The 25,941-nt window shown below is 31.5% G+C and overlaps 1 protein-coding gene and 1 long non-coding RNA gene across 2 annotated transcripts; both read right to left on the bottom strand.

Annotated features, from left to right (window-relative positions):
* Positions 1 to 16,847: 16,847 nt before the first annotated feature.
* LOC126655067 (uncharacterized) lies at positions 16,848 to 19,415 on the bottom strand. The gene is made up of 6 exons (XM_050349072.2): positions 19,317 to 19,415; positions 18,500 to 18,872; positions 18,271 to 18,400; positions 17,843 to 18,148; positions 17,641 to 17,742; positions 16,848 to 17,516 (listed from the first exon to the last, which is right to left on the bottom strand). The coding sequence occupies exons 4-6, from the start codon at positions 18,116 to 18,118 to the stop codon at positions 17,028 to 17,030; spliced, it is 867 nt and encodes a 288-aa protein (XP_050205029.1). The 5' UTR covers positions 18,119 to 18,148; positions 18,271 to 18,400; positions 18,500 to 18,872; positions 19,317 to 19,415; the 3' UTR covers positions 16,848 to 17,027.
* Positions 19,416 to 19,425: 10 nt separating this feature from the next.
* On the bottom strand, positions 19,426 to 21,884 carry LOC126655068 (uncharacterized). Its single transcript, XR_007632869.2, has 4 exons — positions 21,780 to 21,884; positions 21,461 to 21,545; positions 20,634 to 20,770; positions 19,426 to 19,547 (listed from the first exon to the last, which is right to left on the bottom strand). It is a non-coding gene; the product is annotated as an uncharacterized LOC126655068 (long non-coding RNA).
* Positions 21,885 to 25,941: the final 4,057 nt, after the last annotated feature.

The raw sequence follows: 25,941 nt of genomic DNA, 5'->3' as shown, positions 1-25,941 counted from the left end.
ATAGAACAAAACTAAACGTTTACAAACGCTATGAAACAAATACAAACGTGTCCTCTTTTTAACGATTGAACCCAAACGTTACGAAACAAATCCAATCGTTTCACCTTTTTAGTAATTTAAGCCAAATGTTAACAAACGTTACGAAATAAAACGAAACATTTAAAACGTTACGAAACAAATCAAAACGTCTACAAACGTTACGAAGCAAAACCAAACGATTCACCTTTTTTCTGATTTAATCCAAAGGTTTACAAACGTTACGAAACAAAACCAAACGTTTCACCTTTTTAGCGATTTAAGTCTTATATTTACAAACGTTACGAATTAAATCCAAAAGTTTCCCTTTTTTAGCGATTTAAGCCAAACGTTTACAAACGTTACGAAAAAAATCCAAATGTTTCCCATCTTTAGCGATTTATGCCAAACATTTACAAATTTTACAAATCCAAGCGTTTCACCTTTTTAGCAATTTAAGACAAACTTTTACGAATGTTACAAAACAAAACCAAACGTTTCACCTTTTTAGCGATATAAGCCAAACGTTTAAAAACGTTACGAAACAAATCCAAGCGTTTCACCTTTGATAGCAATTCAAGCCAAACGTTACGAAACAAAACCAAATGTTTCACCTTTTTAGCGATTTAAGCAAACATTTACAAATGTTACGAAACAAATCCAAGCGTTTTACCTTTTTAGCAATTTAAGCCAAACGTTTACTAACATTACGGAACAAAACCAAACGTTTCATATTTTTAGCGATTTAAGCCAAGCATTTACAAACGCTACGAAACAAATACAAACATGTCCCCTTTTTTAATGATTGAACCCAAACGTTTACAAACGTTACGAATCAAATCCAATCGTTTCATCTTTTTAGCGATTTAAGCCAAACGTTTACAAACGTTACGAAACAAAACCAAATGTTTAAAACGTTACGAAACAAATCGAAACGTTTACAAACGTTACGAAACAAAACCAAACGTTTCACCTTTTAAGTGATTTAAGTGAAAGGTTTACAAACGTTATGAAACAAAACCAAACCTTTCACGTTTTTAGCGATTTAAGCCATACATTTACAAACGTTACGAAATAAATTCAAACGTTTCACCTTTTTAGCGATTTAAGCCAAACGTTTACAAACGTTACGAAACAAATCCAAACGTTTCACCTTTTTAGTGATTTAAGCTAAACGTTTACAAACAATAGGAAACAAAAACCAAACGTTTCACCTTTTTAGCGATTTAAGTCAAACATTACAAACATTACAAAACAAAACCAAACTTATAAAACGTTACGAAACAAATCTAAACGTTTACTAACGTTTCAAAACAACACGAAACGTTTCCCCACTTTAGAGATTGAAACCAAACATTTGTAAACATTACGAAACAAAACCAAACGTCTGTAAACGTTACGAAACAAATCCAAACGTTTTACATTTTTAGTGATTAAAGCCAAACGTAAACAAATGTTACGAAACAAATCCAAACGTTTCAACTTTTTAGTGATTGAAACCAAACGTTTACAAACGTTACAAAACAAATCCAAACGTTTAAAACGTTACGAAACAAATCCAACGATTTCACCTTTTTAACGATTGAAGCCGAATGATTACAAAGGTTATGAAACAAAACCAAACGTTTAACCTTTTTAGCAATTTAAGCCACACATTTACAAACGTTACGAAACAAATCCAAACGTTTCCCCTTTTTAAAGATTTAAGCCAAACGTTTACAAACGTTACGAAACAAATTCAAGTGTTTCAACTTTTTAGCAATTTAAGCCAAACGTTTACAAACGTTACGAAACAAATCCAAGCATTTCACCTTTTTAGCAATTTAAATCAAACGTTTAAAACGTTACGAAACAAATCCAAATGTTTCATATTTTGAGCAATTTAAGCCAAACGTTTACAAACGTTATGAAACAAATCTAAACGTTTCATCTTTTTAGCGATTTAAGACCAACGTTTACAAACGTAACAATATAAATCCAAACGTTTCTCCTTTTTAGCAATTTAAGCCGAACGTCTACAAATGTTACAAAACAAAACTAAATGTTTCCCCTTTTTTGCGATTTAAGCCAAACGTTTTCAAATGTTATGGAACAAATCCAAATGTTTCACCCTTTTAGCGATTTAATCCAAACGTTTACAAAAGTTATGAAACAAATCCAAACGTTTTACCTTTATAACGATTTAAGCCAAACCTTTACAAACATTATGATACAAATCCAAATGTTTCACATTTTAGCGATTTTTAAGCCAAACGTTTACAAAGGTTACGAAACATATCCAAACGTGTCACCTTTTTAGTAATTTTAAGAAAAACGTTTACAAACGCTATGAAACAAATCAAAATGTTTCATTATGAAACAAAACCAAACGTTTCACCTTTTTAGCGATTTAAGCCAAATGTTAACAAAGGTTACGAAACAAATCAAAATGTGTCACCTTTTAGCAATATAAGCAAAACGTTTACAAACGTTACAAAACAAATCCAAATGTTTCACCTTTTTAGCGATTTAAGCCAAACGTTTACAAACGTTTTGAAACAAATAAAAACGTTTAATATTTTTACCGATTTAAGCTGAACGTTTACAAACGTTCCGAAACAAAACAAAACGTTTAAAACGTTACGACACAAACCCAAACGTTTCACCTTTTTAGCAAATTAAGCCAAACATTTACAAACGTTATAAAACAAATCCAAGCGTTTCACCTTTTTAGCTATTTAAGCCAAACTTTTACAAACGTTATGAAATTTTATACGTTTCACCTTTTTAGAGATTTAAGCCAAACGTATACGAACGTTACGAAAAAATCCAAACGTCTCACCTTTTTAGCGATTTAAGCCAAACGTTTACGAACGTTACGAAACAAATCCAAACGTTTGCCCTTTTCAGCGATATAAGACAAACGTTTACAAACGTTATGAAATAAATCCAAATGTTTGCCCTTTTCAGCGATATAAGACAAACGTTTACAAACGTTACGAAACAAATCGAAACATTTCACCTTTTTAGCAATTTAAGCCAAACGTTTACAAACGTTACAAAACAAATTCAAATGTTTCCCCATTTTTGCGATTTGAGCCAAACGTTTAAAACGTTACGACACAAACGTTTCAGCTTTTTAGCAATTTAAGCCAAATGTTAACAAACGTTACGAAACAAATAAAAACGTTCCACGTTTTTACCGACTTAAGACCAAGCTTTATAAACCTTACGGAAAAAACCAAATGTTTGAAACGTTATGAAACAAATTCAAACGTTTCCCCTTTTTAGCAATTTAAGACAAACGTTTACAAACGTTTCGAAACAAATCCAAGCATTTCACCTTTTTAACAATTTAAGCCAAACGTTTACAAACGTTGCGAAATTTCAAACGTTTGACCTTTTCAGCGATTTAAGCAAAACGTTTACTAACGTTAGAAAACAAATCCAAACGTTTCACCTTTTTAGCGATTTCAGCCAAACGTTTACAAATGTTACCAAACAAATCCAAACATTTCGCCTTTTTTGCAATTTAAGCCAAATGTTTACAAACTTTACGAAACAAATCCAAACATTTATCCATTTTTGCGATTTAAGCCAAACATTTACAAATGTTACGAATTAAAACCAAACGTTAAAAACGTTACGAAACAAATCCACACGTTTCCCATTTTTTGCGATTTAAACCAAACCCTTACAAACCTTACGAAACAAAATCAAGTGTTTCACCTATTTAGCAATTTAAGCAAGACGTTTACAAACGTTACGAAACAAATCCATGCGTTTCACCATTTTAGCAATTTAAGACACATTTAAAAAAATGTTCCGAAACAAATACAAGCGTTTCACCTTTTTAGCAATTTAAGACAAACGTTTAGAAGCGCTATGAAGAAAAATATAAATGTTTCACCTTTTTAGCGATTTAAGCCGAACGTTTACAAACGCTACGAAACAAAACCAAACATTTCACCTATTTAGCAATTTAAGCCGAACGTTCACAAACGTTACAAAACAAATCCAAGCATTTCCCCATTTTAACGATTTAAGCCAAACGTTTACAAACGTTAGGAAACAAATCCAAACGTTTCACCCTTTTAGCGATTTAAGCCAAACATTTAAAACCGTTACGAAAAAAATACAAACATTTCACATTTTTAGTGATTTAAGACGAACGTTTACAAACGTTATGAAGCAAAATCAAACATACAAAATGTTACGAAACAAATCCAAATGTTTCCCATTTTTTGCAGTTTAAGCAAAATGTTTACAAACGTTACGAAACAGATCCAAGCGTTTCACCTTTTAAGCAATTCAAGCCAAACGTTTAAAACTTTACAAAACAAATCCAAATGTTTCACATTTTTGGCAACTTAAGCCAAACGTTTACAAACGTTATGAACAAATCTAATTGTTTCACCTTTTTAGCGATTTATGCCAAACATATACAATCGTTATAAAACAAATCCAAAAGTTTCACCTTTTTAGCAATCTAAGACGAACATTAACAAACGTTCAAAACAAAACCAAATGTTTTCCCTTTTTTGCAACTTATTCCAAACTTTTTCAAACGTTGCGGAACAAATCCAAACGTTTTACCCTTTTAGCGATTTAAGCCAAACATTTACAAACGCTAAGAAACAAATCCAAACGTTTCACCTTTTTTGCGATTTAAGCCAAACGTTTACAAACGTTACGAAACAAATCCAAACGTTTCACCGTTTTAGCGATTTAAGCCAAACGTTTACAAAGGTTACGAAACAAATCCAAACGTGTTACCTTTTTAGCAATTTAAGCAAAACGTTTACAAACGTTGCGAAACAAATCCAAACGTTTCACCTTTTTAGCGATTTAAGCCAAACGTTTATGAAGGTTAGGAAACAAAACCAAACATGTCACCTTTTTAGCGATTTAAGCCAAACGTTTACAAAGGTTACGAAACAAATCCAAATGTGACACCTTTTTAGCGATTTAAGCCAAACGTTAACAAAGGTTACGAAACAAATCCAAACGTGTCACCTTTATAGCAATTTATGCCAAACGTTTACAAACATTACGAAACAAATCCAAACGTGTCACCTTTTTAGCGATATAAGCCAAAGGTATACAAACGTTACGAAACAAATACAAACGTTTCACATTTTAGGGATTTAAGCTGAACGTTTACAAACATTACGAAGCAAAACCAAACGATTAAAATTTTACGAAACAAATCCAAACGTTTCACCTTTTTAGCAATTTAAACCAAACGTTTACGAACGTTACGAAACAAATCCAAGCGTTTCACCTTTTTAGCAATTTAAGCCAAACTTCACGAAATTTCAAACGTTTAACCTTTTCAGCAATTTGAGCCAAACGTTAACAAACGTTACGAAACAAATCCAAACGGTTCACCTTTTAGCTATTTCAGCCAAACGTTTACAAAGTTACGAAACAAATTCAAGCGTTTCGCCTTTTTAGAAATTTAAGCCAAATGTTTACAAACTTTACAAAACTAATCCAAACGTTTATCCTTTTTGCGATTTAAGCCCAACATTTACAAATGTTACGAATTAAAACCAAACGTTTAAAACGTTACGAAACAAATCCAAATGTTTCACATTTTTTGCGATTTAAACCAAACCCTTAATAACTTTACGAAACAAAACTAAGCTTTTCACCTATTTACCAATTTAAGAAAAACGTTACGAAACAAATCGAAGCGTTTCACCATTTTAGCAATTTAAGCCAAACGTTTAAAAAACCCTTCCGAAATAAATACAAGCGTTCCACCTTTTTAGAAATATAAGCCAAACGTTTACAAATGTTACCAAACAAATCAAAGTGTTTCACCTTTTTAGCAATTTAAGCCAAACGTTTAGAAGCGTTACGAAAAAAATCCAAACGTTTCACCTTTTTAGCGATATAAGCCGAACGTTTACAAACGTTACGAAACAAAACCAAACATTTCACCTATTTAGCAATTTAAGCCAGACATGTACAAACGTTACAAAACAAATCCAAACATTTCCCCATTTTAGCGATTTAAGCCAAACATTTAAAACATTACGAAGCAAATCCAAACATTTTACCTTTTTAGAAATTTATGCCAAACGTTTACAATCTTTACGAAACAAATCAAAAAGTTTAACTTTTTTAGCGATTGAAGCCAAACGTTTACAAACGTTACGAAATAAATCCAAACGTTTCACCTTTTTAGCGATTTAAGCCAAACATTCTCAAACGTTACGAAACAAATCCAAACGTTTCACTTTTTTAGCAATTTAAGCCATACATATACAAACGTTACGAAATAAACCCAAGCGTTTCACCTTTTTAGCAAATTCAGCCAAACGTTTACAAATGTTATGAAACAAATCCAAGTGTATCACATTTTTTGCAATTTAAGCCAAACGTTTACAAATGTTACGAAACAAATACAAGGGTTTCACCTTTTTAGCAATTTATGCAAAACGTTTACAAATGTTACAAATTAAATCCAAATGTTTCACATTTTTAGTGATTTAAGCCACACGTTTACAAATATTACGAAACATATCCAAAAGTTTCACTTTTTTAGCGATTTGAGCCAAACGTTTACAAACGTTACGAAACAAATCCAAGCATTTCAACTTTTTAGCAATTTAAGCCACATGTTTACAAAATTTACAAAACAAATCCAAGCGTTTCACCTTTTTAGCAATTTAAGCCAAATGTTTAAAACGTTACAAAACAAATCCACATGTTTCACATTTTTGGCAATTTAAGCCAAACGTTTATAAACGTTATGAAAGAAATCTAAATGTTTCACCTTTTTAGCGATTTAAGCCAAACATTTACAAACGTTATTAAACAAATCCAAACGTTTCACCTTTTTAGCGATTTAAGCCAAACGTTTCACCTTTTTGCGACTTAAGCTAAACTATTTCAAACGTTACAGAACAAATCCAACCCTTTTGGCGATTTAAGCCAAACGTTTACAAACGTTAATAAACAAATCGAAACTTATCACCCTTTTAGAGATTTAAGCAAAATGTTTACAAACGTTGCGAAACAAATCCAACCGTTTCACCTTTTTAGCGATTTAAGCCAAACGTTTACAAAGGTTACGAAACAAATCTAAACGTGTCACCTTTTTAGCAATTTAAGCCAAACGTTTACAAACATTAGGAAACAAATCCAGACGTTTCACCTTTTTAGCATTTAAGCCAAACATTTACAAACATTACAAAACAAATACAAACGTTTCACATTTTTAGCGATTTAAGCCGAACGTGTACAAACGTTACGAAGCAAAACCAAACGTTTAAAATGTTACAAAACAAATCCTCATGTTTCCCCTTTATAGAAATTTAAGCCAAATGTTTACAAACGTTACGAAACAAATCCAAGTTTTTCACCTTTTTAGCAATTTAAGCCAAACGTTTACAAACGTTATAAAATTTAAAACATTTAACCTTTTCAGCGATTTCACCCAAAGGTTTACAAACGTTAGGAAACAAATCCAAACGTTTCCCCTTTATAGCGATTTCAGCCAAACGTTTACAAATGTTACGAAACAAATCCAAACGTTTCGCCTTTTTAGCAATTTAAGCCAAATGTTTACAAGCTTTACGAAAAAAATCCAAACGTTTATCCTTTATTGCGATTTAAGCCAAACAGTTACAAATGTTACGAATTAAAACCAAACGTTTAAAACGTTACGAAACATATCCAAATGTTTCACATTTTTGGCGATTTAAACCAAACCCTTACAAAAGTTACGAAACAAAACCAAGCGTTTCACCTATTTAGCAATATAAGTAAAACGTTTACAAACGTTTAAAAAACGTTCCGAAACAAATACAAGCGTTTCACCTTTTTAGCAATTTAAGCCAAACGTTTAGAAGCGTTACGAAAAAAATTCAAAAGTTTTACCTTTTTAGCGATTTAAGCCGAACGTTTACAAACGTTACAAAAAAAACCAAATATTTCACCTATTTAGCAATTTAAGCCTAACGTTTACAAACGTTACAAAACAAATCCAAACTTTTCCCCATTTTAGCGATTTAAGCCAAACTTTTAAAACGGTATGAAACAAATCCAAACATTTTACTTTTTTAGCAATTTATGCCAAACGTTTACAAACTTTACGAAATAAATCCAAAAGTCTCACATTTTTAGCGATTGAAGCCAAACATTTACAAACGCAACGAAACAAATCCAAACGTTTCACCTTTTTAGCAATTTAAGCCAAACATTTACAAACGTTACGAAACAAATCCAAAGTTTCCCCTTTTTAGGAATTTAAGCCAAACGTTTACAAACGTTACAAAACAAATCCAAGCGTTTCACCTTTTTAGCAAATTCAGCCAAACGTTTAAAAATGTTACGAAACAAATCCAAGCGTTTAACATTTTTAGCAATTTCAGCCAAGCGTTTACAAACGTTAAGAAACAAAGACTAGTGTTTCACCTTTTTAGCAATTTATACCAAACGTTTACAAACGTTACGAAACAAATCCAAATATTTCACATTTTTAGCGATTTAAGCCAAACGTTTACAAACGTTACGAAACAAATCCAAACGTTTCACATTTTTAGCGATTTAAGTCAAACGTTTACAAACGTTACGAAAAAAATCCAAACGTTTCACCTTTTTAGCGATTTAAGCCACACGTTTACAAACATTACGAAACAAATCCAAAGGTTTAAACTTTTTAGCGATTCAAGCCAAACATTTACAAACGTTACGAAACAAATCCAAGCATTCCAACTTTTTAGCAATTTATGCCAAATGTTTGAAAACTTTACAAAACAAATCCAAGCGTTTCACATTTTTAGCAATTTAAGCCAAACGTTTAAAACGTTACGAAACAAATCTAAACGTTTCACATTTTTAGCGATTTAAGCCAAACGTTTACAGACGTTACGAAACAAATCCAAACGTTTCACCTTTTTAGCGATTTAAGCCACACGTTTACAAATATTACGAAACAAATCCAAACGTTTCACTTTTTTAGCGATTTAAGCCAAACGTTTACAAACGTTACGAAACAAATCCAAGCATTTCAACTTTATAGCAATTTGAGCCAAATGTTTACAAAATTTACAAAACAAATCCAAGCGTTTCACCTTTTTAGCAATTTAAGCCAAATGTTTAAAACATTACAAAACAAATCCAAATGTTTTACATTTTTGGCAATTTAAGCCAAACGTTTATAAACGTTATGAAACAAATCCAAACGTTTCACCTTTTTATCGATTTAAGCCAAACATTTACAAACGTTATTACACAAATCCTAACGTTTCACCTTTTTAGCGATTTAAGCCGAACGTTAACAAATGTTATGAAACCAAACCAAAAGTTTCCCCTTTTTTGCGACTTAAGCTAAACTATTTCAAACGTTACAGAATAAATCCAAACATTTCACCCTTTTGGCGATTTAAGCCAAACGTTTACAAATGTTAAGAAATAAATCCAAACTTCTCACCCTTTTAGCGATTTAAGCAAAATGCTTACAAACGTTGAGAAACAAATCCAACCGTTTCACATTTTTAGCGATTTAAGCCAAACGTTTAAAAAAGTTATGAAACAAAACAAAACGTGTCACTTTTTTAGCGATTTAATCCAAACGTTTACAAAGGTTACGAAACAAATCCAAACGCGTCACCTTTTTAACAATTTAAGCCAAACGTTTACAAACGTTAGGAAACAAATCCAGACGTTTCACCTTTTTAGCGATTTAAGCCAAACATTTACAAACGTTACGAAACAAATACAAACGTTTCACATTTTTAGCGATTTAAGCCGAACGTTTACAAACGTTACGAAGCAAAACCAAACGTTTAAAATGTTACAAAAAAAATCCCAATGTTTCCCCTTTTTAGAAATTTAAGCCAAATGTTTACAAACGTTACGAAACAAATCTAAGCTTTTCACCTTTTTAGCAATTTAAGCCAAACGTTTACAAACGTTATGAAATTTCAAACGTTTAACCTTTTCGGCGATTTGAGCCAAAGGTTTACAAACGTTAGGAAACAAATCCACACGTTTCACCTTTTTAGGGATTTCAGCCAAATGTTTACAAACGTTACAAAACAAATTCAAACGTTTCGCTTTTTTAGCAATTTAAGCCAAATGTTTACAAGTTTTACGAAACAAATCCACATGTTTATCCTTTATTGCGATTTAAGCCAATTATTTATAAATGTTACGAATTAAAACCAAACGTTTAAAACGTAACGAAACATATCCAAACGTTTCACATTTTTTGCGATTTAAACCAAACCCTTTCAAACGTTATGAAACAAAACCAAGCGTTTCACCTATTTAACAATATAAGCAAAACGTTTACAAACTTTATGAAAAAAATCCAACCATTTTAGCAATTTAAGACAAACGTTTAAAAAAACGTTCCGAAACAAATACAAGCGTTTCAGCTTTTTAGAAATTTAAGCCAAACGTTTAGAAGCGTTACGAAAAAATCCAAATGTTTCACCTTTTTAGCGATTTAAGACGAACGTTTACAAACATTACGAAAAAACCAAACATTTCACCTATTTAGCAATTTAAGCCCAACATTTACAAACGTTATAAAACAAATCCAAACATTTCCCCATTTTAGCGATTTAAGACAAACGTTTAAAACGTTACGAAACAAATCCAAACATTTTAACTTTTTAGCAATTTATGCCAAACGTTTACAAACTTTACGAAATAAATCCAAAAGTGTCACTTTTTTAGCGATTAAAGCCAAACGTTTACAAACGTTACGAAACAAATCCAAACGTTTCACCTTTTTAGCAATTTAAGTCAAACATTTACAAACATTACGAAACAAATCCAAACGTTTCCCCTTTTTAGGAATTTAAGCCAAACGTTTACAAACGTTACAAAAAAAATCCAAGCGTTTCACCTTTTTAGCAAATTCAACCAAACGTTTACAAATGTTACGAAACAAATCCAAGCGTTTAACATTTTTAGCAATTTCAGCCAAGCGTTTACAAACGTTACGAAACAAAGACAAGTGTTTCACCTTCTTAGCAATTTATGCCAAACGTTTACAAACGTTACAGAACAAATCCAAATATTTCACATTTTTAGCGATTTAAGCCAAACGTTTACAAACGTTATGAAACAAATCCCAACGTTTACCATTTTTAGCGATTTAAGCCAAACGTTTACAAACGTTACGAAATAAATCCAAACGTTTCACCTTTTTAGCGATTTAAGCCACACGTTTACAAACATTACGAAACAAATCCAAACGTTTCACTTTTTTAGCGATTTAAGCTAAACGTTTACAAACTTTATGAAACAAATCCAAGCATTCCAACTTTTTAGCAATTTAAGCCAAATGTTTACAAACTTTACAAAACAAATCCAAGCGTTTCACCTTTTTAGCAATTTAAGCCAAATGTTTAAAACGTTACGAAACAAATCCAAATGTTTCACATTTTTTGCAATTTAAGCCAAACATTTACAAACGTTACGAAACAAATACAAACGTTTCACATTTTTAGCGATATAAGTCGAACGTTAACAAATGTTACGAAGCAAAACCAAACATTTAAAATGTTACGAAACAAATCCAAATGTTTCCCATTTTTAGCAATTTAAGCCAAACGCTTACAAACGTTATGAAACAAATCCAAACGTTTCTTCTTTTTAGTGATTTAAGCCACACGTTTACAAACATTACGAAACAAATCCAAATGTTTCGCTTTTTTAGCGATTTAAGCCAGACGTTTACAAACGTTACGAAACAAATCCAAGCATTCCAACATTTTAGCAATTTAACTCAAATGTTTACAAACTTTACAAAATAAATCCAAGCATTTCACCTTTTCAGTAATTTAAGCCAAATATTTACAAAGGTTACGAAACAAATACAAACGTTTCACATTTTTAACGATTTAAGCGAACGTTTACGAACGCTAGGAAACAAATCCAAAACTTTCACCTTTTTAGCAATTTAAGCCAAACGTTTACAAACATTATGAAACAAATCCCAACGTTTCACCGTTTTAGCGATATAAACCAAACGTTTACAAACGTTACGAAACAAATCCAAATGTGTTACCTTTTTAGCAATTTAAACCAAACGTTTACAAACGTTGCGAAACAAATCCACATGTTTCACCTTTTTAGCGATTTAAGCCAAACGTTTACAAAGGTTAGGAAACAAAACCAAACATATCACCTTTTTAGCGATTTAAGCCAAACGTTTACAAAGGTTACGAAACAAATCCAAACGTGTCACCTTTTTAGCGATTTAAGCCAAACGTTTAGAGAGGTTATGAAACAAATCCAAACGTGTCCCCTATTTAGCAATATAACCCAAATGTTTAAAAACATTGCGAAACAAATCCAAACGTGTCTACTTTTTAGTGATATAAGCCAAACATTTACAAACGTTACGAAACAAATACAAACGTTTCACATTTATAGGGATTAAATCCAAATGTTTACAAACGTTACGAAGCAAAACCAAACGTTTAAAATTTTACGAAACAAATCCAAACGTTTCACCTTTTTTGCAATTTAAGCCAAACGTTTACAAACATTACGAAACAAATCCAAGCGTTTCACATTTTTCGAAATTTCAAAAGTTTAACCTTTTCAGCGATTTGAGCCAAACGTTTACAAACGTTACGAAACAAATCCAAACGTTTCACCTTTTCAGAGATTTCAGCCAAACGTTTACAAATGCTACGAAACAAATCCAAATATTTCGCCTTTTTAGCAATTTTCGCAAGATGTTTACAAATTTTACGAAACAAATCCAAACGTTTATCCTTTTTGCGATTTAAGCCAAACATTTACAAATGTTACGAATTAAAACCAAACGTTTAAAACGTTACGAAACAAATCCAAACGTTTCACATTTTTTGTGATTTAAAGCAAACCGTTAAAAATGTTATGAAAAAAAACCAAGCGTTTCACCTATTTAGCAATTTAAGCAAAATGTTTACAAACGTTACGAGACAAATCCAAGCGTTTCACCATTTTAGCAATTTAAATCAAACGTTTAAAAAAAAGTTCCTAATTAAATACAAGCGTTTCACCTCTTTAGCAATTTAAGCCAAACGTTTACAAACGTTACCAAACAAATCAAAGCGCTTCCCCTTTTTAACAATTTAAACCAAACGTTTCGAAGCGATACGATAAAATCCAGACGTTTCCCCTTATTAGCGATTTAAGCCGAACGTTTACAAATGTAACGAAACAAAACCAAACATTTCACCTATTTAGCAATTTAAGCCCAACGTTTACAAACGTTACAAAACAAATCCAAACATTTCCCCATTTTAGCGATTTAAGCCAATCGTTTAAAATGTTTTGAAACAAATCTAAACATTTTACCTTTTTAGCAATTTATGCCAAATGTTTACAAACTTTACGAAACAAATCCAAAAGTTTCACTTTTTAAGCGATTGAAACCAAACGTTTACAAACGTTGCAAAACAAATCCAAATGTTTCACCTTTTTAGCGATTTAAGCCAAACATTTACAAACATTACGAAACAAATCCAAACGTTTCACCTTATTAGCAATTTAAGCAAAACATTTACAAACGTTACGAAGAAAATCCAAGCGGTTCATCTTTTTAACAAATTCAGCCAAAACTTTTAAAAATGTTATGAAACAAATCCAAGCGTTTCACATTTTTTGCAATTTAAGCCAAACGTTTACAAACGTTAAGCAACAAATACAAGCATTTCACCTTTTTAGCAATTTAAGCAAAACGTTAGAAAACGTTACGAAACAAATCCAAATGATTCACATTTTTAGCGATCTAAGCCAAACATTACGAAACAAATCCAAACATTTCACATTTTTAGCGATTTAAGCCAAACGTTTACAGACGTTACGAAACAAATCCAAACGTTTTAACTTTTTATCGATTTAAGCCACACGTTTACAAAGATTACGAAACAAATCCAAAAATTTCACTTTTTTAACGATTCAAGCCAAACATTTACAAACGTTACAAAACAAATCCAAGCATTTCAACTTTTTAGCAATTTAAGCAAAATGTTTAGAAACTTTACAAAACAAATCCAAGCGTTTCACCTTTTTAGCAATTTAAGACAAATGTTTAAAACATTAATGAAACAAATCCAAATGTTTCACATTTTTGGCAATTTAAGCCAAATGTTTACAAATGTTTTGAAACAAATCTAAACGTTTCGCCTTTTTAGCGATTTAAGCCAAACGTTTACAAACGTTATAAAACAAATCCAAACATTTCGCATGTTAAGCTATTTAAGCCGAACGTTAACAAACGTTACGAAACAAAACTAAAAGTTTCCCCTTTTTTGCGACTTAAGCAAAACTTTTTCTAACGTTATGGAACAAATCCAAACGTTTACAAAAGTTTAGAAAAAAACCCAAACGTTTCACGCTTTTAGTGATTTAAGCCAAACGTTTACAAAGGTTACGAAACAAATCAAAACGTGTTATCTTTTTAGAAATTTAAGCAAAACGTTTACAAACGTTGTAAAACAAATCCAACCGTTTCACCTTTTTAGCAATTTAAGCCAAACATTTACAAAGGTTATGAAACAAAACAAAATGTGTCACCTTTTTATCGATTTAAGCGAAACGTTTACAAAGGTTACGAAACAAATCCAAACGTGTCACCTTTTTGGCAATTTAAGCCAAACGTTTACAAAAGTTAGGAAACAAATCCAAACGTTCCACCGTTTTAGAGATTTAAGCCAAACATTTACAAACATTACGAAACAAATACAAACATTTCACATTTTTAGCGATTTAAGCCGAACGTTTACAAACGTTACGAAGTAAAACCAAACGTTTAAAATCTTACAAAACAAATCCCAATATTTCCTCTTTTTAGCAATTTAAGCCAAACGTTTACAAACGTTACGAAACAAATCCCAGCGTTTCACCTTTTTAGCAATTCAAGCCAAACGATTAAAACGTTACAAAACAAATCCAAATGTTTCACATTTTTGAAAATTTAAGCCAAACATTTACAAACGTTATGAAACAAATCTAAGCGTTTCACCTTTTTAGCAAATTAAGCCAAATGTTTACAAACGTTATAAAACAAATCCAAACGTTTCACCTTTTTAGCGATTTAAGCCGAACGTTAACAAACATTACGAAACAAAACCAAACGTTTCCCCCTTTTTTGCGACTAAAGCCAAACTTTTTCAAACGTTACGGAAAAAGCCAAACGTTTCACCCTTTTAGCGATTTAAGCCAAACATTTACAAATGCTAAGAATCAAATCCAAACGTTTACAAACGCTAAGAATCAAATCCAAACGTTTCACCTTTTTAGTGATTTAAGCCAAATGTTTACAAACGTTACGAAACAAATCCAAACGTTTCACCGTTTTAGCAATTTAAGCCAAACGTTTACAACGGTTACGAAACAAATCCAAATGTATTACCTTTTTAGCAATTTAAAAAAAAAACGTTTACAAACGTTGCGAAACAAATCCAAACGTTTCACCTTTTTGGCGATTTAAGCCAAACGTTTGCAAAGGTTAGGAAACAAAACCAAACATGTCACCTTTTTAGCGATTTAAGCCAAACGTTTACAAAGGTTACGAAACAAATTCAAACGTGTCACCTTTTTAGCGATTTAAGTCAAACGTTTACAAAGGATACGAAACAAATCCAAACGTGTCACCTTTTTAGCAATTTAAGCCAAACGTTTACAAACGTTACGAAACAAATCCAAACGTGTCACCTTTTTAGCGATATAAGCCAAACATTTACAAATGTTATGAAACAAATACAAACGTTTCACATTTTTTAGGATTTAAGCCGAACGTTTACAAACGTTACGAAGCAAAACCAAACGTTTATAATTTTATGAAACAAATCCAAACGTTTCACCTTTTTAGCAATTTAAGCCAAACATTTACAAACGTTACGAAACAAATCCAAGCGTTTCACTTTTTTAGAAATTTAAGCCAAACGTTTAAAAACGTTACGAAATTTCAAACGTTTAACCTTTTCAGCGATTTGAGCCAAACGTTTACAAACGTTACGAAAAAAATCCAAACATTTCCCCTTTTTAGCGATTTCAGCCAAACGTTTACAAACATTACGAAACAAATCCAAACGTTTCGTCTTTTTAGCAATATAAGCCAAATGTTTACAAATTTTACGAAACAAATCCAAACGTTTATCTTTTTTTGCGATTTAAGCCAAACATTTACAAATGTTACGAATTAAAACCAAACGTTTAAAACGTTATGAAACAAATCCAAACGTTTCACATTTTTAACTACAAAAATTCCAGGAATTTGTGACGGCAAAATCCGTCACAAAGCCGTCACAAAACCGAGTTTGTGACGGATTTGTGACAAATTTCTCTCCCTCACTTTAAACCTAGTCACAAATTATTTGTGACGGATAATCATTTCCGTCACAAATTTGTGACGGTCAGTGTGACAGATTTGATTGTCACAAATCTAACTAAGACACTCTAACTATCTGTCACAAATTATGACGGCTACGTCCGTCACTTTTCTGTCACTATTTGTGACAACATTTATCGGTCACAAACAACTAGCCGTCACTATTCTGTCACAAATTGTGACAAATTTGTGACTAAATTATCTGTCACAAATAGTATGCCGTCATAAAATCCGTCACAATTTATGATGGACTTGTGACGTATAAGGCCTTCAAAAATTGTGACGGATTATGCCTTCACAAATTGTGACGGATTTTATGACAAAATTACAAATGTTATTGCCATTAAAATCCGTTGTGACGCCAATTTTTTTGTTACTAATCCGTCATAGTTTTGTGACAATCCTTGTTTTACTAATCTGTCACAATATGTAAAATTATAATATTTTGATTTGCCATATTTTTTCTGATATTAATTAATAATATATTATAAAATACAAAACATAACCTGTTAAATATATTAAAATTTAATACAACTATTTCAAATTAAAAGTGAACTCTTCTATTTAAATATGTCAATACATAAAACTAATAAAGTAACATAATAATAAAACTAAGTTCGATAAAGTAACATAATAATAAAACTACGGAATATAACTCGATGGCCCCTAATCATCAAACCTCAGCCTCTCCGCTAGGTGGTACACCTTTTTGCATATTCTTCCACATTTCCTGCATCCGAAGTAACATCGTATCCTCAAGTTTTTGTTGTCTTTTGGATAACTCTAGCTGCAAAGTATCATGTAGTCCCTGCTCCCTTCTAACTAAATCTTCTTGCTGTTGATGCAATGTATCTTGATACTTACGTAAGGATTCTTGTTGCTCACGTAAAGTGTCTAGCTGTTGTGTAAGATTTTGTTGTTGGTCATTAAAATGATCCTCTATCATCTGCTTCGTATGCTCATCATCTGATCTACATCCAGAAGAAGAAGCATATGAACAATTACGGGGATAGAATACTGATGCCTGAGAGCCTAATCCATACACTCGCTTCTTGTTTTCACCGCCAACAACATCATAATAAATGGAGCGGATATCAACTACTGGCATGCTCCCATCTTCATTTAGCTGACTAGCGATAGCTATAGCAATTTCCATCTTATCCTGCATAACATATTAAACCAATGCAATTAGCATATTAACATTATGCTTATTACATTATCAAATTATAACACTGCAATACAAATTATTAATAAATAATTAAAACAATAAAAGTATTAACCCTTACATTAATAGTTGATGATTTACTGTCAACAAATTTTCCATCTTTTCTCTTATGCAACTTTTTATGAACTTCCCATGGATCCACCTCTCCACCATTTTCTATTTCCTATAAAATAAAAAATGTAATCATTCAAAATAACAAAAACTATATAGAAATTATAATAAAAGGCGACATATATTTTAAAAAGTAAAGAATAAATACTTGCCATTGATTTTGTATGCTCCAAAATAGATTTGAAACCTCCTGTATGCCTAGCTATACCGGTACCGGAACCACCGGATTTTGATAGCCTGTTCTTCCTAGCTTTCTCAGATTTTTTTTTCCAATCTTCTGATTCCCACTTAATAAGCCATGTAGCCCAAACATCATCTTTAACACCTTGAGGTATTTCTTCTTTTTTCTTCCAATTCTTTCTCCATTTATGAAGTGTCTTATTGTAGTGAACTAATGCAAGTTTCTTCCAATTGGTCTGGATCAACATCTCAGCATGAGGATCCCATGTATATATTCTCTGTAACAATTATGAATCAAATATTTCAACCCAAGGTTTTTAGGATAGGAAAAATTTAATAAAAATAAATAAAAACTATTATTGCTACCTAAATATACATAGTTAAGTAAGAATATAATAACCTTGAAATCTTCCCAATAGAATTGTTTTACATCCTTATTAACTAAAGTCCAGTTATATCCATGTGGGTCTTGTTTCTCTCTAAATGCATCAGCAATGCTCTCAGCTATAGCATGGCCATTAGGAAGAAGCCTTCAAACAAATAAAATAACAAATTAAACTTGTAACAAACTATAATAGAATTTATAATGTACATATAAAGAAACAAAATTAAAATAAATGATATCGAACCTGCTCGACTCTGCATGTATGTGAGGAATATGGTTGTATCCGTGATAGATTATATTTGATGATATAGAAGGAGAAGGTATGGTGGTAGAAGGACTCTCCAAATTATCATCTCCTAAAGATGGTGGTGCTAGAGGTGGTGCTGATGGTGGTCCAAGTGGTGGCACTAGAGGTGGTGCAAGTGGTGGAACTATAGGTGCTGCACATGGTGGTACTCGAGGTGCTGCCCGTGGTGGTTCAAGAGGTGCTGAAGGTACTGCAGGTGCTACTGCTTGTTTCTTTCATGATGGTACAGATAGCGCTGCTGGTTTGTGCCGTAATCTTGATGATGCTTCTTTTTCTAAAGAAGCTATCTTTATGAAATTACGCTTCATACCTGAAAAGGAAAAGCACAACAGATAATTTCTAGCGGCTGAAAATGTAAAAGAAATTAGAGATTTAATAAGTGTGTGCAATATAGTTACTTTTTCTACGGACACATTTGTTGTTTACAAAACAGGTCTTCAAAGAATGTGATGTTTTAAATGGTTTTGGTGCTATATATTAATCATGCCAGTATAAAAAAAGAGAACTCAAAATAGACAAACATAGTGCAATGCAAGTACATAAACTAACGGTTTGTAATTAAACGTGAGAAAGGACGGTCATCTCAACTTTCTGATAAAATGCACAAGAGAAACAGTTAGCTGAATCATGTGCCACTCACTGACTCATATATAGAACTTAAACAAATTACAGCCACCATTCCCCTTGTCCACAAGTTATACCTGCCAATGCTTCTAAAATGCAAGTCTATATCTAGTAATGTAAGTCAGCTAACCTGATGAGTAGTGAGATCGGTGAGGGTGAGAAGAAAAAGATTCACATTGAAAAGAGAAAGGAGCCTAAAACTTGTCCTAAACTTGTCTCCAAATGAATTACTGTTACAAAGAGAGAAAGAAAATGTCAAAAATCTTCTTTGATTTGTTTCTTTTTGTTTCTAATTTCTTTTTTGAATAACTGCTTCTATTCTTGTTTAGCTATTAGAACTGAATTTGTCTCCAAATCACACCTGCAAAAACAAATGTAACAAGAAAGAATGAGGAAAAGGAAACATAAGCTTAGTCTATATACATGTGCAAAAATGTAAACAAATCAAATAACATAAGCATGTAGCATTGTTTTGATGACATCAACAAATCAAATAACAAAAATGTAAACAAATCAAATAACAGAATCTCACCATTGTCAACCTGGGATTTTTTTGATGTTGTTAATTATTGTTTTATTATTAATCATGTAGTAATCTATATAAAGCAAATCAAAATTGGAAGAAAATCAATGAAGAACAAATTACAGCACAAAAGAATCTAAATTGACAGAATTCGAAAGTAAAGAGCCATCAAATTGTTGGAAAAACTTTCTTTTGACATAAATCAAAAATAAAGTGCCATTAAATTCAATTAGAACCTATAAGAAAATTTTATGATAGTTATTAAACTTGCAATGTGCGCTTATTAGCATCCTTTTGAGATCATAATTAGAGAAAAGAGAATCAAGTGAAAACAAAACCTAAAGTAAAGTTTTGATGACTCGCTTGAATTATAGGCTTTTAGAACCATCAAAGAAAACTAACACACTTAGTAAACATGAACACTAATAAAAAAATAAAAAAAGTTGTAAGCAACCTGTAACTTGTGATTTCGCCCGATCCATTAGCTGTAACTAGTGTAGTGTATAAGTTGAAGAAAATGGACCCAATTTAAGTTGTTGTATATTTTAGAAAATAGTAGTGGATGACATTATATTTGTCTAACACTTAATGAATAGTCTTAGCTGAAATGATTGGTACCATCATTAATCCCTGTCTATTTCCCCGCAATCATGATTTGTTCATATCATTTTTTGCATATCTAATTATTAACATTAGCATCACTGACTCCTATCCATTCTACATCGCTGATGTCATATAGCTAAATTATTACATACAATATAAATATTATATACAATGTAAATATATCTACAAAATACCATCATAAAAAAATTCAAAAATAATAATTAATAACACCATGTCATCATATATATAGGATAAAAAAACTCTATGCACTTGAATTTAACAATTGATTAAAGTCAACAATGAACAAACATTGATACAAACCTTTGTTTGTTAAAAGCATCGGCGACACGAAGAAGGCAACATAAGTAGAGGCAGTATGGAAGAGGAGGAGAGAAACAGCAGCTACAGCAGGGAAGACAAACACGGCAGTAGAAGACGAAGAACAACACGACAGCAACCTAAATGGGTGAAAGAATTGGCTGATATAAGAACGAACGGGTAACAAAAAGCCTCCAATAAACTAAAAGCCTTGGTCATCAAGATATATAAAATATCTACTAACTGCGTGAGAATATATATCAAACAGAACTAAAAGAAAATTTAACGAACGGGGAGAATCTAAAACTTAAAAGCAGATTCTACTCTCCACTAATTCAAGATACTTGAGTCTATTAAAAAAAATCCAAAACTCAAACCACATACGTAACTAAATCAAAAGCTATTCCACAAATGATGGAGAGATGTTCATTTGTACAGATCAAATATCAAAAGCTACAACTTAACTGACATTCAAATTACTTAATCTGGATTAAGTCAATTAAATAACATAATACTTCATAGCTTTCTACAAAGTACTCCAATGAAAGTCATTTATTACAGTTGTTTAAGTACCAAATCTATTATTCTACATCATATTAACATAATGAAACCAACATTATAAAAGGTTGCAAATTGAGACAACATTATCAAATCTGCAGTATTTTACAAAAGATGTACAAGGCTAATTAACTGAAATCTTAATGAACAATAATTAAGTTAAAACACTTTAGATCTTTAATATAAAGTTGAATCTTTACCGACAACAAAATGGAGCAATTTGATTATGAATAAGGCAATGAAAAAAACATGGCTATAATGAGGATAAATACCTTACTTTCTTTTTCACCTAATAATGGCGCACATATATGCTTAAGCTTTCAGTGTGTTTCGGGTCCACATGGTGAGATCTTTAGCCTACAAAGACCTAGACAGAAATTAAGGGTTCTGTATAAGATTTTCCAAAAAAATTATAATTTCGATACTTATGCTTGCTGTTGCTAATCTCTCACTATAACTAAAATTTTCTGTTTACCTTCAACATCTTATTTGGTCAGTAATCCAATTTTAACTGATAAGCTGAGAATATAATTAAACACATAAATGATAAACCTGAATTAAGAGAAATGGAGCTCTGCAAAGGACCATTACCAAATTAACTTCTATCACCAGCCATCTCTCCATAAATGGTAAGCCAAATCAAATTTTAGTGCCTCTTTGAGTTTCTATATCTGCTGAAAATAGGACTTAGGGATTAACAAATTTCTATTTGAAAAAAGTGATGGGAAAAATTGTAAGTGTTAGAGCAAGATTATAAAGGTTAGGAAAAATCAATTAACGTGAAATTGAGCTGTCATAATTGAAAAAAATCAAATAATTAACAAGAAACTTGAAAATCTTAGGTCAAAATTAAATCAATTAACAAAAACTGAGCTTTTTATTTTGCAAATTGTTAGAGAATATAAACTTACAGCGAATGGCTGAAACTGTGCCTGCGGTTCTTCCTGGGATACTGAGAGATTGAGAGAGTAATTAGGTTTTTTTGGCAAAGAGAGAGTAATTAGGTTTTTTTTCAATCTCTTTTTTAGCCAAAGTGAGAGAACGATTTTGAAAAATTAGCAAATTTCCCCCTTGAAAAATACAACAAACCGCGCAAAAGAAAATTAACCGCGTAAATGACCAAATATTTCTCTTAATTACATTGTGACCAGCATATTTATCACAATTCCGTCACAATTTTGTGACGGAATTGTGACAGATTATAACTTCAGAAAATTTGTGACAGACTGATCCGTCACAATGGATTTTCCGTCACAAATCCGTTACAAATAGTGAATTTTGTGACAGATTCTAAAGCCGTCACAAATTGCCCTCACAAATATGTTACAATTTTGTCACAAAAATAATCTGAAATGAGTAAGTGATAATTACTTTTTTCCGTCACAAAATCTGTCACAAATTTGATATTCCGTCATAATTTTGTCACTATGTCGTCACAATTTGTGACAGACAAAATCTGTCACAAATTTCGGTCACAATTTCCAATTTTTTTGTAGTGTTTTGCGATTTAAACCAAACCCTTAAAAACGTTACGAAACAAAACCAACCATTTCACCTATTTAGCAATTTAAGTAAAACGTTTACAAACGTTATGAAACAAATTCAAGCGTTTCACCATTTTAGTAATTTAAGCCATACGTTTAAAAAATGTTCCGAAACAAGTACAAGTGATTCACCTTTTTTAGCAATTTAAGCCAAACGTTTAGAAACTTTACCAAACAAATCAAAGCATTTCACCTTTTTAGAAATTTAAGCCAAACGTTTAGAAGTGTTACGAAAAAGAATCCAAATGTTTCACCTTTTTAGGATTTAAGCCGAACGTTTACAAACGTTGCGAAACAAATCCAAACATTTTACCTATTTAGCAATTTAAGCCAAACATTTACAAACATTACAAAACAAATCCAAACATTTCCCCATTTTAGCGATTTAAGCCAAACGTTTAAAACGTTACGAAACAAATCCAAACATTTTACCTTTTTAGCAATTTATGCCAAACGTTTACAGACGTTACGAAACAAATCCAAATGTTTCACCTTTTTAGCGATTTAAGCCACACGGTTACAAAGATTACGAAACAAATCCAAAAGTTTCACTTTTTTAGCGATTTAAGCCAAACATTTACAAATGTTACGATACAAATCCAAGAATTTCAACTTTTTAGCAATTTAAGCAAAATGTTTACAAACTTTACAAACAAATCCAAGCGTTTCACCTTTTTAGCAATTTCAGCCAAATGTTTAAAACATTAACGAAACAAATCCAAATGTTTCACATTTTTGGAAATTTGAACAAAATGTTTACAAACATTATGAAACAAATCTAAACGTTTCACCTTTTTAGCGATTTAAGCCAAACGTTTACAAACGTTATAAAACAAATCCAAACGTTTAACCTTTTTAGCTATTTTAGCCGAACGTTAACAAACGTTACGAAACAAAACTAAAAGTTTCCTCTTTTTTGCAACTTAAGCAAAACTTTTTCAAACGTTACGGAACAAATCCAAACGTTTACAAACGTTCAGAAACAAATCCAAAAGTTTCACGCTTTTATCGATTTAAGCCAAACGTTTACAAAGGTTACAAAATGAATCAAAACGTGTTACCTTTTTAGCCATTTAAGCAAAACGTTTACAAACTTTGCGAAACAAATCCAACCGTTTCACCTTTTTAGCGATTTAAGCCAAACATTTACAAAGGTTATGAAACAAAACAAAATGTGTCACCTTTTTAGCGATTTAAGCCAAACGTTTACAAAGGTTACGAAACAAATCCAAACATGTCACCTTTTTAGCAATTTAAGCCAAACGTTTACAAACGTTAGGAAACAAATCCAAACGTTTCACCGTTTTAGCGATTTAAGCCAAACATTTACAAACATTACGAAACAATACAAACATTTCACATTTTTAGCGATTTTAGCCGAACGTTTACAAACGTTATAAAGCAAAACCAAACGTTTAAAATGTTACGAAACAAATCCCAATGTTTCCCATTTTTAACAATTTAAGCCAAACGTTTACAAACGTTACGAAACCAATCCAAGCGTTTCACCTTTATAGCAATTCAAGTCAAACGTTTAATACGTTACAAAACAAATCCAAATGCTTTACACATTTGGCAATTTAAGCCAAACGTTTACAAACGTTATGAAACAAATCTAAACGTTTCACCTTTTTAGCGAATTAAGCCAAACGTTTACAAACTTTATAAAACAAATCCAAACGTTTTACCTTTTTAGCAATTTAAGCCGATCGTTAACAAACGATACGAAACAAAACCAAACGTTTTCCCTTTTTTGCGACTTAAGCCAAACTTTTTCAAACGTTATGGAACGAATACAAATGTTTCACCCTTTTAGCGATTTAAGCCAAACCTTTACAAACGCTAAGAAACAAATCCAAACGTTTCACCTTTTTAGCGATTTAAGCCAACCGTTTCCAAACGTTACGAAACAAATCTAAACGTTTCACCGTTTTAGCAATTTAAGCCAAACATTTAGAAAGGTTACGAAACAAATCCAAATGTGTTACCTTTTTAGCAATTTAAGCAAAACATTTAAAAATGCTGCGAAACAAATCCAAACGTTTCACCTTTTTAGCGATTTTAAGCCAAACGTTTACAAAGGTTTGGAAACAAAACCAAACATGTCACCTTTTTAGCGATTTAAGCCAAACGTTTACAAAGGTTACGAAACAAATCCAAACGTGTCACCTTTTTAGTGACTTAAGCCAAACGTTTACAAAGGTTACAAAACAAATCCAAACGTGTCACCTTTTTAGCAATTTAAGCCAAATGTTTACAAACGTTGCGAAACAAATCCAAACGTGTCCCCTTTTTAGCGATATAAGCCAAACATTAACATACGTTATGAAACAAATCCAAACGTGTCCCCTTTTTTGATGTTGTTAATTATTGTTTTATTATTAATCATGTAGTAATCTATATAAAGCAAATCAAAATTGGAAGAAAATCAATGAAGAACAAATTACAGCACAAAAGAATCTAAATTGACAGAATTCGAAAGTAAAGAGCCATCAAATTGTTGGAAAAACTTTCTTTTGACATAAATCAAAAATAAAGTGCCTTTAAATTCAATTAGAACCTATAAGAAAATTTTATGATAGTTATTAAACTTGCAATGTGCGCTTATTAGCATCCTTTTGAGATCATAATTAGAGAAAAGAGAATCAAGTGAAAACAAAACCTAAAGTAAAGTTTTGATGACTCGCTTGAATTATAGGCTTTTAGAACCATCAAAGAAAACTAACACACTTAGTAAACATGAACACTAATAAAAAAATAAAAAAAGTTGTAAGCAACCTGTAACTTGTGATTTCGCCCGATCCATTAGCTGTAACTAGTGTAGTGTATAAGTTGAAGAAAATGGACCCAATTTAAGTTGTTGTACATTTTAGAAAATAGTAGTGGATGACATTATATTTGTCTAACACTTAATGAATAGTCTTAGCTGAAATGATTGGTACCATCATTAATCCCTGTCTATTTCCCCGCAATCATGATTTGTTCATATCATTTTTTGCATATCTAATTATTAACATTAGCATCACTGACTCCTATCCATTCTACATCGCTGATGTCATATAGCTAAATTATTACATACAATATAAATATTATATACAATGTAAATATATCTACAAAATACCATCATAAAAAAATTCAAAAATAATAATTAATAACACCATGTCATCATATATATAGGATAAAAAAACTCTATGCACTTGAATTTAACA

The sequence above is a fragment of the Mercurialis annua genome, linkage group LG7, assembly GCF_937616625.2.
Source record: "Mercurialis annua linkage group LG7, ddMerAnnu1.2, whole genome shotgun sequence".
In the NCBI taxonomy this organism is placed as follows: Eukaryota; Viridiplantae; Streptophyta; class Magnoliopsida; order Malpighiales; family Euphorbiaceae; genus Mercurialis; species Mercurialis annua.
The sequence above is the reverse complement of the archived record's forward strand: the minus strand, read 5'-3'. Positions and strand labels throughout refer to the sequence as shown.

Excerpts from the sequence above, each read along its gene's own strand:
- LOC126655067 (XM_050349072.2), bottom strand. The coding sequence starts at position 18,118 with ATGTTGATCCAGACCAATTGGAAGAAACTTGCATTAGTTCACTACAAT. Across the intron at positions 17,743-17,842 it reads TGGAGCATACAAAATCAATG|GAAATAGAAAATGGTGGAGA; the intron begins GCAAGTATTTAT and ends TTTATTTTATAG. Across the intron at positions 17,517-17,640 it reads GTAAATCATCAACTATTAAT|GATAAGATGGAAATTGCTAT; the intron begins GTAAGGGTTAAT and ends TATGTTATGCAG.